This window comes from Hypomesus nipponensis, chromosome 6, assembly GCF_054491055.1.
Source record: "Hypomesus nipponensis isolate SF chromosome 6, ASM5449105v1, whole genome shotgun sequence".
NCBI classification, from domain to species: Eukaryota; Metazoa; Chordata; class Actinopteri; order Osmeriformes; family Osmeridae; genus Hypomesus; species Hypomesus nipponensis.
The window spans coordinates 15,603,070-15,622,241 of NC_140366.1; the positions used below are offsets into that span (position 1 = coordinate 15,603,070).

At 46.8% G+C, this 19,172-nt stretch overlaps 1 protein-coding gene across 1 annotated transcript; it reads left to right on the plus strand.

The window, feature by feature from the left end:
• The first annotated feature begins 1,603 nt into the window (after positions 1-1,603).
• thbs1b (thrombospondin 1b) lies at positions 1,604-15,424 on the plus strand. The gene is made up of 23 exons (XM_084699926.1): positions 1,604-1,776; positions 1,942-2,024; positions 2,260-2,819; positions 2,994-3,069; positions 3,476-3,565; positions 3,664-3,773; positions 4,315-4,440; positions 5,205-5,301; positions 6,429-6,602; positions 6,843-7,019; positions 7,296-7,469; positions 7,628-7,755; positions 7,939-8,091; positions 8,646-8,864; positions 9,111-9,218; positions 9,775-9,934; positions 10,323-10,441; positions 11,487-11,721; positions 11,883-12,110; positions 12,378-12,649; positions 12,776-12,873; positions 12,999-13,138; positions 13,351-15,424. Exons 2-23 carry the CDS (start codon positions 1,961-1,963, stop codon positions 13,356-13,358), a joined length of 3,516 nt encoding a protein of 1,171 aa, XP_084556052.1. The 5' UTR covers positions 1,604-1,776; positions 1,942-1,960; the 3' UTR covers positions 13,359-15,424.
• Positions 15,425-19,172: the final 3,748 nt, after the last annotated feature.

Sequence of the window (19,172 nt, forward strand, 5' to 3'; positions counted from 1 at the left end):
GACCCCTCTGGCTGCAGGAGGACACCCAGTCGCCCACCTCACCTGTCAACCACCAAGACCTCAACGCAGATTAAAAGGAATGAGAATGTTTGCGTGAAACCAGTGAAAATATGTAATTATTTGTGGGTCTGGAGACAAAGACCACCTTGTCGGGGTTGCGTAGGTCCCATATATATGATTATTTCCTTGATCAAGCTACCTACCATTTACCTCAACCACATCCTCCAAGTCTCATAGGACCTAGGTAGTCAAAACATGGTCTGTTTGAAGAAAGCCAGGAGGAAACTGTTGCCTAGTTCTGAATCTCTGTCTAGCTCACTTTGTTTTAAATATTTTTCCCTGCTGCAGAGACGAAAGATACATCTGATCCCAGGGAAGGGACACATGCAGGTTAGATTCTGTTAAAGACATCTCTGTAGCACAACTCTGCATCTCCAGATGAGCATGAGAATAATCGCACTGGAGATATGAAGAAGCGGATGAAAAGCCAGCCACGTTCACTACTGAGCTGGATGGTGGCTGAAAACCCTACTCCAGAAGGGCTCAGGGGAGCTGTTAGCTGCAGGGGATGAGAGATGAGAGATGAGAGGAAAGCTTTCTAGAGAGTTCCAGGTACCTCTGGATCTCTGGCCCTTATAGGGCTCTGAAAGCTGAACTTGATCCCTGAGTTCACCTCACAGTGAAAGGTCATGTTTTTATTATACCTCAAGTTCACAGTGTCCAACCTATATTTGTCTCAGGCAATTAGTAATCTTTATTGATATGTTATTATTATTTATTATGAACCATCTGCTTCCAAAGAAAAACAATAAAGTTGACATAAAGACCGATTTGGCTTTGTTTTTTATATGGACTGGAGAGGATATCACATGAAAATTACACCCCGCTATGATCCTCACAAACATGTTAGTTGGAGAATATCTAAGAGCGAAGACTTTATATCGCAAATCCAGGTGTGTACAGTGATACCATTACTCTGTCCTCAGCGCATCTCTAGTGAACTCATGACGGCTCCTAGCGGACACACTGGTTATGGCACGTAGATAACGAAATGCTCCGCTGGGCTAGAGCATCTTTCCTGGGGATAAAGCGATAATGCGATGAGGACTTGAATATGAGAAACTGTGAACTGTCAAATCTATGGGATTAAATATCTGCAATTTTGTATTTTTACAAAATACTTGTTTCATAGTACTAATAAGCAGACACAGTGCTAATGTCTAAATCATTGTGACTGAAAGAAAACTTTTATCGATAGAACAAAGTCAAATAAGAGGCTATCCAACACGATGAAATGGCTTTAACGAGATGGAAATATTGAGTCAAACAGCCCCTGGACTGGTAAGAATAGCAAAGACCGGAAGCTAAATCTATCAAATGATAGATACAGAAACGGAATTTCAGCCTCTGGAATGTGGTGCTTTTTGTATTCTCTGTCCTCTTGTGTGCTTGTGTCTCGCGCTCCACTCTGCGAGGTAAGAGGATAAGCTCGTCCCTTTTTCTTCTGGGCTCCGATTGGACCAGACGCGCTCAGAGGAATGTCATGAAACTATTTAAATAGCACTTTGTCCCCTCGGCTTAAAGTTAGTTTTTTAGACTCCCGATACCGGAGAAGAATTACCATTAAAAGGCACTCTGAAGAAAACATTTTGTTGTTCATATCGGGACACTCGAATAAAAATAAAATAACAATTCAAACTTGAGGATTATTGTTTCCATTGGACTTCCATTTCAATTTGGATTTTAATATCTCTCTCTTCCGATTGCATTGAACAGGTGGGTGAATTACATTTTGATTTACTTCATGTGCATTATGTCCTCAGCATCATATTGATGAAAATTATACTGCATTTATAAACCCAAAGACATGCTATTATAGGATCAAATCTTAATGGTTAATCCTGCAATTTTGATACATTAATTGTTTTATCATTTCTGTAGGCATAAAGTTAGTGCCATCATGAAGTTGACAGGAATATTTTTACTCTTGATGCTCTGGAACTGCGAGAGCGCACGAGTTGCAGGTGAGAGATGGCGTTGGTCATAGTTCAATTTGAACTTGAATCGTGTGTGTGTATTAAGTTTTAAATAGGCTACATTTTAAACATGAACAACCGAAATTGCATGCTAATTCATCGTTGTTGAAAAAAAAAATGTATAAGATTGATATTGCTTTGATAGCATATTTCACGTTCTAATTTACATAAAAAATTGCCAAATCAGACAAAGACTCATTGAGCGTAATCATTCCCACCGCAGAGAGTCGGGACGATAACAGTGTGTACGACCTGTTTGAACTGGTCCAAGTCCCCAAGAAAAACCATGGGGTCACCCTCGTGAAGGGCGACGATCCATACAGCCCCGCCTACAAGATCCTCAACCCAGACCTGATCCCCCCGATACCCGAGAACTCCTTCAGGGACCTCATCGATTCCATCCACGAGGAGAGGGGGTTCCTCTTGCTGCTGAACTTCAAGCAGTTCAAGAGGACAAGAGGAAGCCTCCTTACCGTGGAGAAGCTGGACGGTTCCGGCCCCGTTTTCGAGATTATTTCCAACGGGAAGGCTAACACCTTGGATGTGGTTTTCTCCACCGAGAACAAGCAGCAGGTGGTTTCCATTGAGGACGTGGACTTGGCGACGGGGCACTGGAAGAACATCACTCTGTTCGTGCAAGAGGACCGGGCGCAGCTCTACGTTGGGTGCGAGGAGGTCAACACTGCCGAGCTGGACGCTCCGGTCCAGAGCATCCTCACTCATGAGATATCCACCAGCGCGCGCCTCCGCATTGGCAAGGGAGCGGTAAAGGACCGATTTATGGTGAGATATTGTGGGGAATTTGTGACGCATGGATTAGTGATTAAATCGGAAATGTATGATTTGAGTATTTCTGGAGCGTGTTACAGTGACGCGTTTTATGAAAACTGTAAAAGTGCCTTATCCAAATTTGTTCCAATTAAGATTTTTAATAATACATTTTATTAATACTTAAAGGGAGTGCTTCAAAACGTACGCTTTGTGTTTGGAACGACCCTTGATGCCATTCTGCGCAACAAAGGATGCCAAAACTGTAAGTAATGTTAATCAAACGCGTGGCTATTTATGTGCCACTGCTGTTACCCAGTATGCTTTGACAAACGAATGTGCATGCAGTTTAAAGCGTTTGAGTGCCAGAGACCTGCCATGCGAAGTTGTTTACTGTTTCAAATCAGTGTAGCCTGGCTTAACTAAAACTTTGCAAACCCTCCAGGGAGAGTATGTTCCTTAGAGCAGGGTACAATGACTCATTAACCTCACAAAGATAGTATCAGACTAGATAACTATGAAAATAATGATGTGTTCTCCAGTGTAGGCCAAATCATAGTATGTCACAAATGACAAATGAGGCATGCGTCTCTTGTGGTTTGGCAACTCCACCCATTATACAGTCTCTAAAGTGAGTGTGTGTGTGTTGTTGTGTGCTTTACCTCCTTCAGCAATCATGACTGATACCATCACTCTGGACAACCCCATCAATGGATCCAGCCCCGCTATTAGAACCGATTACACAGGCCACAAAACCAAAGGTAAACAAGTTTACTATTCTATTATAGTTGATGTGGAGCATTTCAAGGATATCCAACTTTGTTTTTGGTTCCTTATCCATGGAGTGCTTTTTGTTCAGACCTGCAGATGATCTGTGGTTTCTCCTGTGAGGACCTGGCCAGCATGTTCAAGGAGCTAAGGGGCCTGGGGGTGGTGGTGAAGGAGCTCTCTAACGAACTGCGCAAAGTGGTGAGTCAGGACACTATGATCACCCTGTTGATCTGTGAGCAATACGTCTGTGTCTTACTCTCGGACTCTTTGTCTCTCTGCTTCTCTTTCCCTCACTGCCTCTCTCTTTGTCTCTGCCGCTCTTCCTCTCTAACTCTCTGTCTCTGTCCTTCCTTCATATAGTCTCTGTTGTGGTTACTAGCACCTACCGTGGTTTATCCACCAAACTGCATGTTGGTTTAATAATTTACAAATGTGCTTCATCTTCACATGTAGGAGTATCTAGACTCTTAATGAATATGCCAGTCTGGGGCAAGGGAAACTAGACAAGGACAACTAGACAAGGCCCTAGACAAGGCCCAAGGACACAACAACCTTTGGCACGGCTGGGAATCGTACCGGCAAACTTTTGATTACTAGCCCGATTCCCTAACCGCTCAGCCACCTGAGCACTTCAAGCTGTGAAGACCTGTGCCCAAAGTGAGAGGGATCTTCCTGGTACTAACTGATGTCTGTCTGCTTCCTGTCTCCTGCTTCCTGCTTCCTGCTGCCTGTCCTCCAGACGGATGAGAACAAGCTGCTGATGAACCGCGTCGGCATCCACATTGGCGTCTGTCTGCACAATGGCATCGTCCACAAGAACAAGGATGAGTGGACCGTTGATGACTGCACGGAGTGCACTTGTCAGGTGAGCAAAATGCGTGTGTGTGTCTGTGTGTGTGTGTGACTGTATGTGTGTTTGCCTGTGTGTGTGTGCGCGCGCAGCTTTATATGCAGTCAAACAGACACACACACACACACAATCATTGCTACTCAGCATGTTTCCAGCTTTGTCATCTACTCAGTAATTGGTAGGAGTCCAGACTGGACGCGGGCCAGGACAGAGCCTTGTGAAGGGTCTGTGACCCACTCCATTGTGAGGGCTTCAACAGAAACTTGAATGCGACAAGACTGCTCCTGCCCTCTCAACAACACCTCGTCTCTAATTAAGAAAATGGCTATAGTCTAGACAAGCGGCTGGGTTAAAGACAAAAACACACTCCTTCCAACAACAACTCTTCTCGTGTTCTGCGTTGGATTTGAGACGTTAACATTTCCAGAGGAAAAGAAACCGTTTTCGATCCCCTGTCTGTCGTTAGTCCATCCCCCATTCTCTCCATCTGTTTCCGTATCTCCATCATTCCGTTCTCCCACCTCTCCATCCACTCCTTTTGTGCTTACCTGTCCAGCCCTGTTGGCAGACCAGCCTGTTTTGTTTAGGACTCAGACCAACTCCCCTATCCCCTGCTCTCCTTTAGGACAACGTTGGACTAGTTCCCGTCCTGCCCTGACCCAATGGGCACACGACCAAAGACCCTCTTCCCAGTGCTGTTCCAATGCACCTGCACGCCTCTGCTAACAGGAAGTCACTCAAGCACCGCCCTCACAACATGGTTTGCTCTTTCTTCGTAGAACTCTGCCACGGTGTGCCGCAAGATCTCCTGCCCTCTGATCCCCTGTGCCAACGCCACCGTGCCCGATGGGGAGTGCTGCCCTCGCTGTGGGACACGTGAGTGCCCGATTCTGTCCGCCAACTCCGACTGAAGTGTTTCTTATCTAGCGCATGGTCTTCCCACACCCTCGCTCCTACTTATGCTCCGTTTGCTCCTTTTGTTCGTACCTTTAAATGAAAAGAATCTGCTGAAGAATATCACGTGAAATGTGAATAGTATTCATCCAGTACGGTATTCAACACGCGTGCAGTTACATGCCAGCACACACAAAGGTGCTTTATTTCTGTCAGGATGTACTGTAGTGAATGGCCTTGGTTAAGCCATCAGAATGTGTGTGTTGTCCTGAAACAGATTGCTCCTTTAAATCAACTCGGCCTTTCTCTGAGAGCTATTTTAATGTTACTGACCAAATTAATAAAGATAAACTCCACAGGTATTTTCAGTACGAGAGGGTTTCTATTCAAGAAAACCTTGTTCATTTGAAAGATGATTGAAAACTGTAATGGCATCCCGGTCAATGAAAAGCTCTTATGTGTGTTTGAACATTGGCTCATTGTACCCACAAAACATCTTTGAATCTTCAACTTGTAATGGCCGTAATTGGCCAAATTGGTTTAAGTGGGATGGAAAATTGGCTGGGATTTTCAGCAGAGCCATCCTCAGTCCAAGTAGAAGTGACGTGTTTCTGTACCTCAGAGGGCTGGGCTGCAGAGCTCTCTGAAGCTACGTACACAAGGAAAGCCTCATGCATCACTACCTTGATCACCCAGGGTTACCATACGAGTCAAGAGCCTGTTTGCAAATTCCATTTCCTCTCTGGTTTATGGCAAAAAAACAACATCAGCTCCACTCAACAGGGCATCCCTGTGCATTCAGAGCAGAAGGGAGTGTTTCACTGAACAGGCCTTCCCTTACTACTGCTCCCTGGCTCTGCTAAACCCCCCCCCCCCCCCCTCCAACACAACACACTGGGCCTTCTCTCTCTTCCACAGCCTGCAGGGCCAAATACACTCCATTAGCCCCCAAACTTTAAGAGCTTCAGGCGTTCATTTAGAGCGATGGGGGGGCTTTCAGGTCTCTCCCTGGAATAACTCTCTCATTGTCTCCCTCTCTCCCATCTCTCTCTCCTCCCCCCACTCTTTCTCCCTCCCTCCCTCCCTCCTTCCCTCCCTCCCCTCGGTAGCGAGTGACTACGCGGAGGACGGCTGGTCCCCCTGGTCTGAATGGACCCACTGTTCTGTGTCGTGTGGTCGGGGCATCCAGCAGCGAGGTCGCTCCTGCGACCGCATCAACAACAACTGCGAGGGCACGTCGGTGCAGACCCGCGACTGCTACCTCCAGGAGTGCGACAAACGCTGTGAGTCCCACCAGCGCGCCCTCATCCCTCTCACCGACCATCACACTCTGTCACGGTCATCGATCGTCATTCTCACATCATCAGTTCTCAATGTGGCATGGGGCCCTTTCGAATTTCCTTCGACATGAATACAAAAGTGAATTCAATTTATTTGCCACAGAATTGTGACTAAACAACACGGGCAGATTTCAAAACAAACGTCTCCCTGACCTCTGGCCCCCTCGCTCTGTGACTCCCCAGTCAAGCAGGACGGCAGCTGGAGCCACTGGTCACCCTGGTCCTCCTGCTCGGTGACCTGCGGCGCGGGCGACATCACCCGGATCCGCCTCTGCAACTCCCCCACGCCCCAGCTGGGCGGCCAGGACTGCCAGGGCGAGGGACGCCAGACTGAGAAGTGCCAGAAGTCTCCGTGCCCCAGTGAGTACAGGTCTGAGTTCACAACCGTGACTGTTAAAAGGTCCCGAGGTGGACGTCATGATTGAGCTTCATGCTCTGTCAGAGACAACAACTAACCTGGTGAGATTGGGGAAGGTTAAAGCTCAGTGCTGGAGTCTTTGATAGCAGATCAAGACTTTGCAGGTTCAAATCCCCCCCCTGTATATTGCTTTGGAGTAACGGGACAGCTAAATGAACATGTTACGTTTAAAAGCTGTGTGTGCAGCAAGGCTGACTGTGTGTTTTCTCTCTGTGTAGTCAATGGCAACTGGGGACCCTGGTCACCGTGGGATACCTGCTCTGTCACCTGCGGGGGAGGGGCCCAAACTCGTAAGCGTCTGTGTAACAACCCTGTGCCCAAATATGGCGGGAAGGAGTGTGTGGGTGAAGCCAAAGACTCACAGCTATGCAACAAGAAAAGTTGTCCCATCGGTAAGTCCCTTTCAATCTTGAACAACATAACAAAAGTTTTCCTTAACATGATGTAATTGTAAAGTTTGAAAAAAAAAACATTTGATCTAAACATCGGAGGTACTTAAGTGTTCCAGTTGTGACAGTTGGGTCCTGACAGCCTGTGGTTCTGTCCCCAGACGGATGCCTGTCTAATCCCTGCTTTGCCGGAGCCAAGTGCACCAGCTTCCTTGATGGGACCTGGAAATGTGGGAAGTGCCCAACAGGGTACTCAGGAAACGGCATCAAATGCAAGGACATTGACGAGGTAAGAGACGACAACCCAGCTGAATCAGGCCCCAATTCATCTTCCATTTCATTCATCATCATCAGTACTGTTGTCCCCAATTCAGCAGACACTTTCATCCAAACAAACAAACAAAGATCTAAAGGCACCTTTTTCTCTAATTCTTTTGCTCTGTCTCTTTCTTATCGTCCTTGTGGGTCACAGTGCAAAGAAGTGCCTGACGCTTGCTTTGAGTTCAACGGTGTGCACAGGTGTGAGAACACAGACCCTGGCTACAACTGTCTGCCCTGCCCCACCCGCTTCTCCGGCCCTCAGCCCTTCGGCAAGGGCGTGGAGGAGGCAGCTGCCAAGAAGCAGGTGAGCCCAGCCCTGATGCACTGTCCCCTCAGATGACACTCACCCACGAGACGTCCGATCGGTCCGCTTAGATCTCATCCGTCCAAAATCTGAGCTCATGCGTTCATTCCTGTTGAAAGCCAGTTCTGGGAGGAAGAAGTCGGAAGGACATGTTGTTTGGTAGCTGGTACTGTTAGGCCTAGTAAAACACATCCTGCTTCCTTATACTGAAGGACGGGTGTAGCTCAGTGGTAGAGCATTTGACTGCGGGTCAACAGGTTGCTGGTTCAGATCCGCCCATGTAGTTAAAAGCGAACACATAGTAACATTCCCCTGCTGACTGAGTGGATGTTATTTACATTTACATTTAGTAATTTAGCAGACGCTCTTATCCAAAGCGACTTACAGTAAGTACAGGGACATTCTCCCCGAGGCACGTAGGGTGAAGTGCCTTGCCCAAGGACACAATGTCATTTTGCACGGCCGGGAATCGACCCGGCAACCCTCTGATTACTAGCCCGATTCCCTAACCGTCAGCCACCTGACTCCCGATGTTACGCTCCCCCCTGCTGCAGGTGTGCGCGCCACGTAACCCCTGTCTAGACGGGAGCCACGACTGCAACAAGAACGCCCGCTGCAACTACCTGGGCCACTTTGCTGACCCCATGTTCCGTTGCGAGTGCAAGCCGGGATATGCCGGGAACGGGCGCATCTGTGGGGAGGACACGGACCTGGACGGCTGGCCCAACTCAGACCTGGTCTGTGTGGAGAACGCCACCTACCACTGCAAAAAGGTACAGGAAGGCTCCGTAGCATCAGCTGAAAGGCGGTGCTGAACCATGGTACATTAAACATGTTTACCTTGAGGCTGAAGTGTATTTTTCTTTCTGACTTAAAGGCTCTGGCATATCTTCTTTTTTTTTTTTTCATGCTTCGTAAAAGGACATTACATCCATATGTTAGGAGTTAAATATTACCATGCAGGATTTAATGTCTTACTAGAATCATTTATCATATCTGACATTGTGTTTTTCCTGTAGGACAACTGTCCCAACCTTCCAAACTCTGGCCAGGAAGACTACGACAAGGATGGCATCGGTGACGCTTGTGACAACGACGACGACAATGATGGTATCCCTGACGACAGGGTAGGTGGAAACATTCAATTCTGCCTATCAATGGCTAACAGTATACAGTATGTGTTAGTGTGTGTGTGTGAGAATGTGTGTGTGTCCAGTATTGGCACTGAGCCATGACTGTGGTTTAACATTCATCATTCATGCTGTGCAATAAGAAGGTGAGGGAGAGAGAGAGAGAGAGAGAGAGGGAGAGAGAGGGAGGGAGAAGGGGGAGGGAGAAGGGGGAGGGAGCGAAAAGCAAACATTTTCCCTTTTCAAAGCCAAACCTCAAATTCCAACACAGAGGTACCACTCTGAAGAACACACAGTGTATCCACGTAACCCAACATTATATTTGGGACAGAGCCTAAAAATAAAACACACTTTCATCCCCCAATCTCCCTGTAAACAGACCCACACAGTCAGCCACGGCAAATGACATATTTCATTTCAGGGATGTTTTGGCCAGATAGACAGTGTGTGAACAGTGTGTGAACAGTGCGTACACTCTGGACACGGCATGACAACTCCTCGAGGTCAGAGATAAACCGTGTGCTCTCCCTTCCTTCCTTCCTCTCTGGAACAGGACAACTGCCCATTCATCTACAACCCCAGGCAGTTTGATTACGACCGTGACGATGTCGGTGACCGCTGCGATAACTGCCCATACAACAGCAACCCAGACCAGACAGACACGGACAGCAATGGAGAAGGAGACGCCTGCTCGCTTGACATCGACGGAGACGGTGAGGCACTGTGACCATCCTGATCTCTGGTTATGAGCATGGTAACCATGACGGGAACATGACAAGAGAAGACAGATACAGATGATTTAGCTTCACTGCCACGCTGTGGAGCTACCGGATTTCTGTATGTCTGTCCACAGCGAAGTGGGTAGGGTTGTTTGATTCTAAAGAGATAAAAAGCTCCATCAGACTTAACTGAGGATGGCAGGTTCAGAAGGGTGAGGGATTGAATTAGATAGCCCAAGATGAGAGACAGGACGAGGAACCACGACAGACATAACATAAGCGGAATCAGCATCAGTTAGCGTCAGAGCTCATAACGTGTTCACCTGCAGATTGGAGATTTGTCATGTCTAACCCAGCAACTATCACTATAACTCTCCCCCAGGAATTCTGAACGAGAAGGACAACTGCCCCTACGTGTATAACGTTGACCAGAGGGACACAGACCTGGATGGCGTTGGTGACATGTGTGACAACTGCCCTCTGGAGCATAATCCTGACCAGGTGTGAGCCCCTTAAATCCGTTCACACACACATCATCCACCCAACTCTCACCACTCACCGCCCAAAAGCCTGATTCACATTCATCCTTCAGACCCTCTGTTGTGCCTCTCTCTCCAGTGAGAGTCTTACTAGCTCGCTCTGGGTCGCGGCAGGGCTCATCACGCTGTAGGGGGGAAGAGCATATCCAGGCCTTGCCCGGGGCAGCTGCCCCACAATTAGCCAGGTGGGGTGGGGAGACTTTTCAATGGCCCATTGAGGTGGGCTGCAGGGGGAGTAGGGGCCCATAGCTGGTTGTTAGTGAAGAATGGGCCAGCCCAGGGCTGTGTGCGCTCATGTCGGCACGCTCTGGCCCTGCCCAGTTCCACCTGGGCCACGCTCACATGAGGAGCAGGAATGTGTGGAACAACGAGACTCCGAGGGTGGCTGTGGGGGAACGTGGGTGGAACTGAATCCACACGTTCTATTCTCTCGCTTCCTCCCTTTTCTTTCTCCCTTTGCTTTCTCATAATCCCTCGTTTTGACTCTCTTTTTTCCCCTTGCATCCCTCTCTTCCTCTCTCACTTCTTCCCCCTCCCTTCCTCTCACCCTCTGTTCTTCTGATTCCGGCCTCTTCGGCTGCTGCTGAATGTGTGTGTAGACGCACCAAGGAGAAAAGGAGTGGAGATTCATGGCTTCAGATGGATGATTTGCATGCCTGTGTTAGCATGCATTTTAGCAAGCAAATATGTTAGCTGAGCAGAGTACAGTAGGAGAAACTCAAATTACTGAGGAAACAACTGAGGAAACAGAAGAATTGGGTAGGGTTGTTTGATTGTAAGGAAATAAAAAACTACATTTGATTTTAGATAAATGGAGCTTGGCAGGTTCAGAAGGGTGAGGGTGACTGGTCCTCTAGGTAGGCATCACATCACATGATCCGGTAAAACGGAATCAGCATTGGGTTAACATTACAGCTCATAACATGTTCACCTGCAGATTAGAGATCCTCTAAAAACACCCCACAACCCCAGATATTAACCAGCTGTTCTCACTCTCACCTGTACAGGTGGACTCTGATGACGATCGCGTGGGAGACAAGTGTGACAGCAACCAGGACATCGACGAGGACGGCCACCAGAACAACCTGGACAACTGTCCCTACATCCCCAACGCCAACCAGGCCGATCACGACAAGGACGGGAAAGGAGACGTCTGCGACCATGACGACGACAACGACGGTATCCCTGACGACAAAGACAACTGCAGACTGGCCTTTAACCCTGACCAGCTGGACTCTGATGGTGAGTGGGCTAGATGGTGGATGGATAGACATACAGGCCGGCCGACATATAGATTTTCTTTTTGATAGATGTAAATCTAGTGGAATCATCACTGATCACTAGTTCCCTCTTATTTAGCTATTGTAAAAGAAGGACACTTTGTGTAATAATCGACGCTTCAGGTGATGGTCGCGGTGATGCCTGCAAGGATGACTTTGACCAAGACAACGTGCCTGACATCTACGACGTTTGTCCTGAGAACTTTGACATCAGCGAGACAGACTTCAGAAAGTTCCAGATGGTGCCTTTGGACCCCAAAGGCACCTCACAGATCGACCCCAACTGGGTGGTCCGCCACCAGGGCAAAGAACTGGTGCAGACAGTCAACTGCGACCCTGGCATTGCTGTTGGTAAGGACTGTATTTCATTTGTGTTAGTACTATGGACAAATAAATGTGTTTTATACAAGAGTTTGTTCCAACCAAGTCATCTGGCTGGTTGGATGATTGGACGCATTCAATGAGTGCTAATAATTGGCGGTTAACAGCACTAAGAATTTCAACTATACCTTAATCACCTCGCTTACATTAAAAACCATTATCTATCTATACAAAGTAGCTAACACTTATCGCTTTTGTGCGGGAAGAAGTTCTCACTGTTCTCTGCGTTTTCCTCAGGTTTTGATGAGTTCAACTCTGTGGACTTCAGCGGGACGTTCTTCATTAACACGGAGAGGGACGATGACTATGCCGGCTTCGTCTTTGGATACCAGTCAAGCTCCAGGTTCTACGTAGTGATGTGGAAGCAGATCACCCAGACCTACTGGTCCAACAAGCCCACCAAGGCCCAGGGTTACTCAGGCCTGTCCATCAAGATGGTTAACTCCACCACTGGACCGGGAGAGCATCTGAGGAACGCCCTGTGGCACACAGGGAACACACCTGGACAGGTAAACACGCTGACATCAGATTATAGAGAAAGGAATTTGCCAGTTTGAAGTTGGATGGAGTTATTTTTCTTTTTTTACCAACAAAAGAACTTTGATTCAATCTCTGTTCTTCTTCATATTCTGTAGGTGAAAACTCTGTGGCACGACCCAAAGAACATCGGATGGAAGGACTTTACTGCCTACAGATGGCATCTAATCCACAGACCAAGAACAGGACATATCAGGTACACAGCAGAAACATAATCACCCATCCCACATCTGTGTGTAGGGCAAATGGCCAGTTTCCTGTTTAAGGACCTTTATTGTGACGATCCACCTCACTGTTCCTGTGTGTCCCTCCTTGATTCAGAGTGGTGATGTACGAGGGCAAGAAGATCATGGCTGACTCCGGAAGTATCTACGATAAGACGTATGCAGGTGGACGGCTAGGTCTTTTTGTCTTCTCTCAGGAGATGGTATACTTCTCAGACCTCAAGTATGAATGCAGAGGTAAGGAACACGATCTTTCGGTGTATGTCAGCAACAGCTGAGTAGTAGGGGATTGACTGCCAATCCAGATGTCCCTGGTTTACCATCATGTTGTTAAGGATGAAAGTATCTGCTAAATGGATGCATTTCCATTTTAAATGTGTCTAAATCATCAAATTTAGTCTAATCATCTAGTGATCAATCTAAAATATATTGTTTGTTTCTCTTCGCAGATGCATAAATACAAGGAGCAGGAAGCTCTGAGAAAAATGCACCTTTCTGTACAAACATGAACTCACGCATTCTTGATGCCCAGGGACCCTTTTTTTCCCTTTTTTACGCTTTCAACTTTTCTGTGGCACGCACACGGCCTGGCGAGGGTGTGTGGTCAGCGTCAGGGGAATGATGCTGGTTTGGATAGAAAACCAGCTGACTGCCAGTGGAGATTCAGCAAGCAGAGTAGGTATCGCTGAGGAACCAGCCCCCTTCTCTTCTCCTGAGCCAGTGTCTTCTCTGTCGCTCCCTGTTTCTCTTTGAAAGACCTCATTCAGTTCTTCACGGGATCGGCTCCCCATAGAAAACTAGACAACTATGCACTTCCCAACCTCAACGTTTCTCTCTTTCGCTCCAACTCTCTCTCTCTCTCACATTGCCTTTCTGTCATTTTCTGGATGGGCGTCCCAAAGAAAAGACTGATCATTTTCCCTCCTTAAAAAAACCCAACCAGATCTGCCAGGCTGTAGATTGTGAATGACATTACCCTAAGTTTGCTCTGAAACTGCAGAAAGCAAAACATATTTTTCACTTGTATGTTTTGTTAGGAGAACTCCTGACTCTCAGTAGCAGTTGAGTAATCACAAGTTATGGAGGGCTGATAACTCGATGTATGTCTTCATTTTTGTGTAAATAAGAACGTAAAAAACTTGCTTTGCTATAACCCATTTACAGTATATTTGCTGTTAAAAGTAATTTTTGAGAAGTGTTGCAGAGACAAAAGAAAGAAAAAAAAAAAGAAATTAAAATGAGCCGAAAAAAATTGTCAATACATCAATACATGTACTTTGTGGCTGGCATTAGATCGATCTAGTTGAGTTATGAGCATTATGTAACATTCTCAGGGTAAGATGCGAGCTGCCATCTTAGCATTACAATCCGAGACACACAGCACCAAGGGAGTACTATGTTGAGCAGCTGGATGGCCAGAGCGAGACTGTCTGCCCACTTTCTAACAATATAACGTTTTACTGAAATTACTTTTTGTATTCTTCTCCAAACAAGAAAACATGAATTACAAAAATCAAGCCATTTGACAGAAGGTGTACTTCATCTTCGGAGGTTTAAATTAAAAACGATGTAAATAAGACACCGTAACTTATTAAACTTTGTCTACAATGTAGGCAGCGAAGAATTCCAATATTATTTTGATGTTTTCTCGACGTACCTGGTGGAAAACGGCATCTGGTTAGGTTAGTGGCTAACGTAAACAGTGTCAGCTCTGGCTCTCTGCTGCAAAACGCAGCCTGTCCTCCCGCCGACAGAGCGTCAGCTACCTGCAGTGCCGAGATCCAGGGCTTCTCGGTGAGATGTGCGTGTGACCTGTGTGCCTTTTCTTCAGAAAGAGAGAGAGAGAAAACAAAGGAACCTTTGATGTACAAATATTACCTCATTGCTGTGTATAATTTGATCAAACAAACAACAACAAAAACGTAGTACTTTTTTTCACATGCTTACAGAATAGAATCGATCCAACATTTTATTGCTACTGTAGCATGAGCTGTAAATAGTATTACTTTTCTTTTATAAGAGACCCCCGTGTTCTCTCTACCTGCCCAATGGAATAAACAGATCAGACGGGAGAGTTATAAATATGTTTTGCTTTGTGTATGCTCTTTTTAATGGATAAATTATTGTTCTGTTTTGTCTTTGCTTTTTTTGTAAAGTTGATACAGTATGTGTGTGTGTGTGTGTAAGTGTGTGTGCAAGTGTGTTTGTGTAAGTGCGTGTGCGCACGCACGCGAGTTTGTGTGTAGATAAATGCTATTTAAATAATTTATCAGGATTTGCTGCCTGAGAAAGGGGGCGTGTCCGTCTGTATAAACGGTTTGCACACTGACGCGAGGATGTTCTGTTCTTTATCGTTTGTACCTTTTTTATTACTGTTATCATCGTTATTTTTGTACAATTAGTGATGCTTGTCTGTAAACATTTTTACGTAGTTTTACAATGCAAAATTCTGTTTTTATCCATAGCTATTATTTTGTTACATACTTGGAAAACAATAAAATAGTTGTTTAACTTTTAAAAACACAGTGGTTTCCTGTATCTGTTTAGGCAGTAAGCATTCATATTCACCCTGAGCTGAATAACAATGCCTTCATTGAACCAAAGTGGTTCCCTGAAGGACTTTATCACTGAAATAATAACGATAATTTAGCAGACACTACACTACACCTAATTATCTGCATTACAGGAACCGAAAGTGGGTGAAACTGCGAAGGTAATGTCGACCACGATACCACTGATGCCAAGCGTCACCATCACAACAAGTGCACCCTGACAACAAGCAGAATGCCAGGCCCAAGTTCAGAGAGACTGGAGGAGGAGGAGGGCAGGGACCCTGTGGGCTCCTGGGGTAAGGCACACACACTCACTCTCCTTCAGGCCACATGAGGAATGTGACACAGTCCTCTCTTCCTTGCTCTTGATCCGTCTGACTTCCCTGATCTGCACAGGCCCTCCTCCGTTCACGGGGTTAAAGAACATCCAGAACAAATACTACCGCAACATACTGTGACTTAGAGATAACACTATCTGTAAACAGCAGCTCCATCCCCGTATAGTGGCTAAATGGGTCTAGGAAGGATCGATACGAAGCAGTCAATTGCCTGTGGGTGGTAAAAGACAGTTTGTTATGGTCGGTTGTTGGAGGAAATTGCTTTATGGCAGCTATAGAATGGAAGGTCATCATCACCAAGCTCCCCTGGTGTGGAACTCAGTGTGGTTTCCACGGATATCGTTTCCCTTTTGTTTATTCAGAGCACCTCAGTCCCGGTCAATACATCTCATCTGATACAGTCCTTGTGAACTGCCACACATACAGGAGAAAAAAACACTTCAGAATGAGACACAATTTATCTTAAACTCTCACATTTCTTCTTTCCGACCTGCATGGTGGATACCATGGGGTATGTTGCTATGACGACAGACAGGAAGTGTTTTTTTGTTGTATTTTTTTTTTTTTTTTTAAGAAGAGTAATGACAGACTAGATCTCAGAAGACCTGTCCATCTCATCATCACAGGAGGCTGCAGATTAGTGTCCTCCCAACAATAGCGTCTGCTACAGTAAAGCGAGACAAGCATCTGACTGAAGGGGCCGGTCGAGAGCATTTCAGAAGATAACAAAGTGTGGGGAGCCCAGAATTATAGCCCAAAGTCCTGATTCTGAAGTCCCCCCTGGACTGCACTCCCCACAGACACCAAACGGCCTCACCAAGTCCCCCCTGGATGGACTGCACTCCCCACAGACACCAAACGGCCTCACCAAGTCCCCCCTGGATGGACTGCACTCCCCACAGACACCAAACGGCCTCACCAAGTCCCCCCTGGACTGCACTCCCCACAGACACCAAACGGCCTCACCAAGTCCCCCCTGGACTGCACTCCCCACAGACACCAAACGGCCTCACCAAGTCCCCCCTGGATGGACTGCACTCCCCACAGACACCAAACGGCCTCACCAAGTCCCCCCTGGATGGACTGCACTCCCCACAGACACCAAACGGCCTCACCAAGTCCCCCCTGGATGGACTGCACTCCCCACAGACACCAAACGGCCTCACCAAGTCCCCCCTGGATGGACTGCACTCCCCACAGACACCAAACGGCCTCACCAAGTCCCCCCTGGATGGACTGCACTCCCCACAGACTCGGACAAGGCCTCCCAACCGCCTCCACCAACTCTTCAAAGGAAAATGTGTCGACATCGTTGCTTTCTGGCGATGTATAAAAGCATCAAAGTGCTATGTAAGATGAAAGACCCCCCGTTGAATACCATTTCCTCCCCCACCCAAGCTCAACACCCTCAGAGGCCCACGGGGATGGAATAAGCCTGTTCTGTGGTTGGATGAAACCACGTGTATTTATGTGAAACTCGAATAAGAACAGAATAACATTTTCATTTGACCAGAAGGGCTCGACTAAGAAGGTTTGGAAACGTGTTATGGTCTGATTGCCGTTTTCCTAGCTGGTAGTCATATTGGTCTGAGACAGGTCTGAGATGGATGTAACAGCTTACGCCTCAGAAATAAGATCGCCCACCCAGCAGATGCATGCGTGTATGTTTAAGATCTGTGAGCATAACCTTGTCATTGACACAGTTCATGTCAATGAATGAAAATTAATACAAAAATATTTAAGCTGTTTGGTAAGTGTGTAATTGCATCAGCAGTACTTTGTACCATTGGCAAAACAAAAGCCCAATGAAGTATATAATCGTCTTGATGGCATAATTGCAAACTGTCGTAATGCTTCTCTGAGGCCCTTGCAATAGCTATCCTCAACAGAACTATACAATGTCCTGTGATTGTTGGCCCACTGTAGGATTCCTGACTGGTATTAGGTGGGCAACCTTTGACCCTGTCTGCACTTGGTAAACTCCAGAACACGGAATATTTTGAAGGAAAAGTTTCACCTGCGAGGGGAAGACTGCCGAAAACAACTGAAAAAAGAGATCCAAGGCACGGAAAATTATTTTTAACAAAAGCTTGTCTATCTCTAGATCATCAGCTTTGAATCACTCTCTGCATCCCCTTGAGGTTACATCAACACATACCGTGTTCAAGAGTTCACACAGGCAAACAAGCAGACAGCAACACATGAGAAAGACGTTTGGAGTGGAGAAGCATGGCTAGCTGTCACTCACTCGTTGAGTTGTCGGTCAGCCATACGTTGAGATCTAATCTCAACAGTCATCTCAGTGTGGTGAGAGAGGTGTGTCAGACCATGCAGCCTATCTAACCCACAGCCTCCTGCAGCCTCAGGCCTGCTCGGCTTGTCTGCGCTGCTCTGTGTTCCCCCTGCTCTCATCTTAAGGACACAAGTGGAGCAGGGAAACTGACGGAATACCTGAGGATGAATGTTCCACAACGGGAATGTTCCAAAACAACAACGGGAGCCATTGGCAGCTCGGAGTGCGTGCCGTGGGTTCTATTATAGAACACTTTGTAGTTCTGTGTCATGGCTGAGAGGGGTACAGCCAAATGCCTGCGTCTGCTTCACTGTTGGAGATATTCATGCAGGACCTTGGGATTAGACCCAGGTATTTCATTACAACATGGAAATATCATTATATACATGCTGATACTTCACCTTTTGGCATTTAGAAGAAGGTTAAGTTGTGGCAGGTAACTTATCTGGGACGGTATAACAACCGCATCCCACTAAACTACCTTGGCTTTAAAAATACAAAGTGGAACCAGATAACCTACACAATGTGGCCCCTGTAATAGCATATATATTACTGCCAAATAGGGGCTGCTGATATAACTTTCAGCAAGGTGGATGTGTCCTATCTAGATAAACAACAGAAGAAGATGAGGAAAGCCAGAGACTAATAGTTTGCTATTCATTAACCCACTGGCAGAAGATGAGAGAGAACCGTGAGTCTGAAGGAAATAGTCCTGGCTTTTAATTTCCTGAGGGAGTACACCCAGGTCCAGCTACTCCCCTCCAACCTCTGCTCAAAGAATAGCCTGTAATTCCCCCCGGCCTGGCCTGGCCCTAGCCCTGCAACAAGTTAGTCTGGGCACCACTGCACAGCACACACTAACCCTATACTGCTACTGGAGCTATAACCTCAGGTCAGCACTCTTGTGAATAATGACAGGGGGTTGGATGGCCTTCCTAGCAAGTGGACCCACGCGGCAGGCCATAGACACGCTTTGAAAGAGGCCGAGTTAGCAGTTTAAAGTAATTGGTGGAGGACGGGTCGTTACCACACGATGAGGCCGAAACAGCCATGTGGTGTTTAAGTGTGTCAGCTGTAAACCTCCGACC

Excerpts from the sequence above, each read along its gene's own strand:
- thbs1b (XM_084699926.1), top strand. The coding sequence starts at position 1,961 with ATGAAGTTGACAGGAATATTTTTACTCTTGATGCTCTGGAACTGCGAG. Across the intron at positions 3,070-3,475 it reads CAACAAAGGATGCCAAAACT|CAATCATGACTGATACCATC; the intron begins GTAAGTAATGTT and ends TACCTCCTTCAG. Across the intron at positions 4,441-5,204 it reads GCACGGAGTGCACTTGTCAG|AACTCTGCCACGGTGTGCCG; the intron begins GTGAGCAAAATG and ends CTTTCTTCGTAG.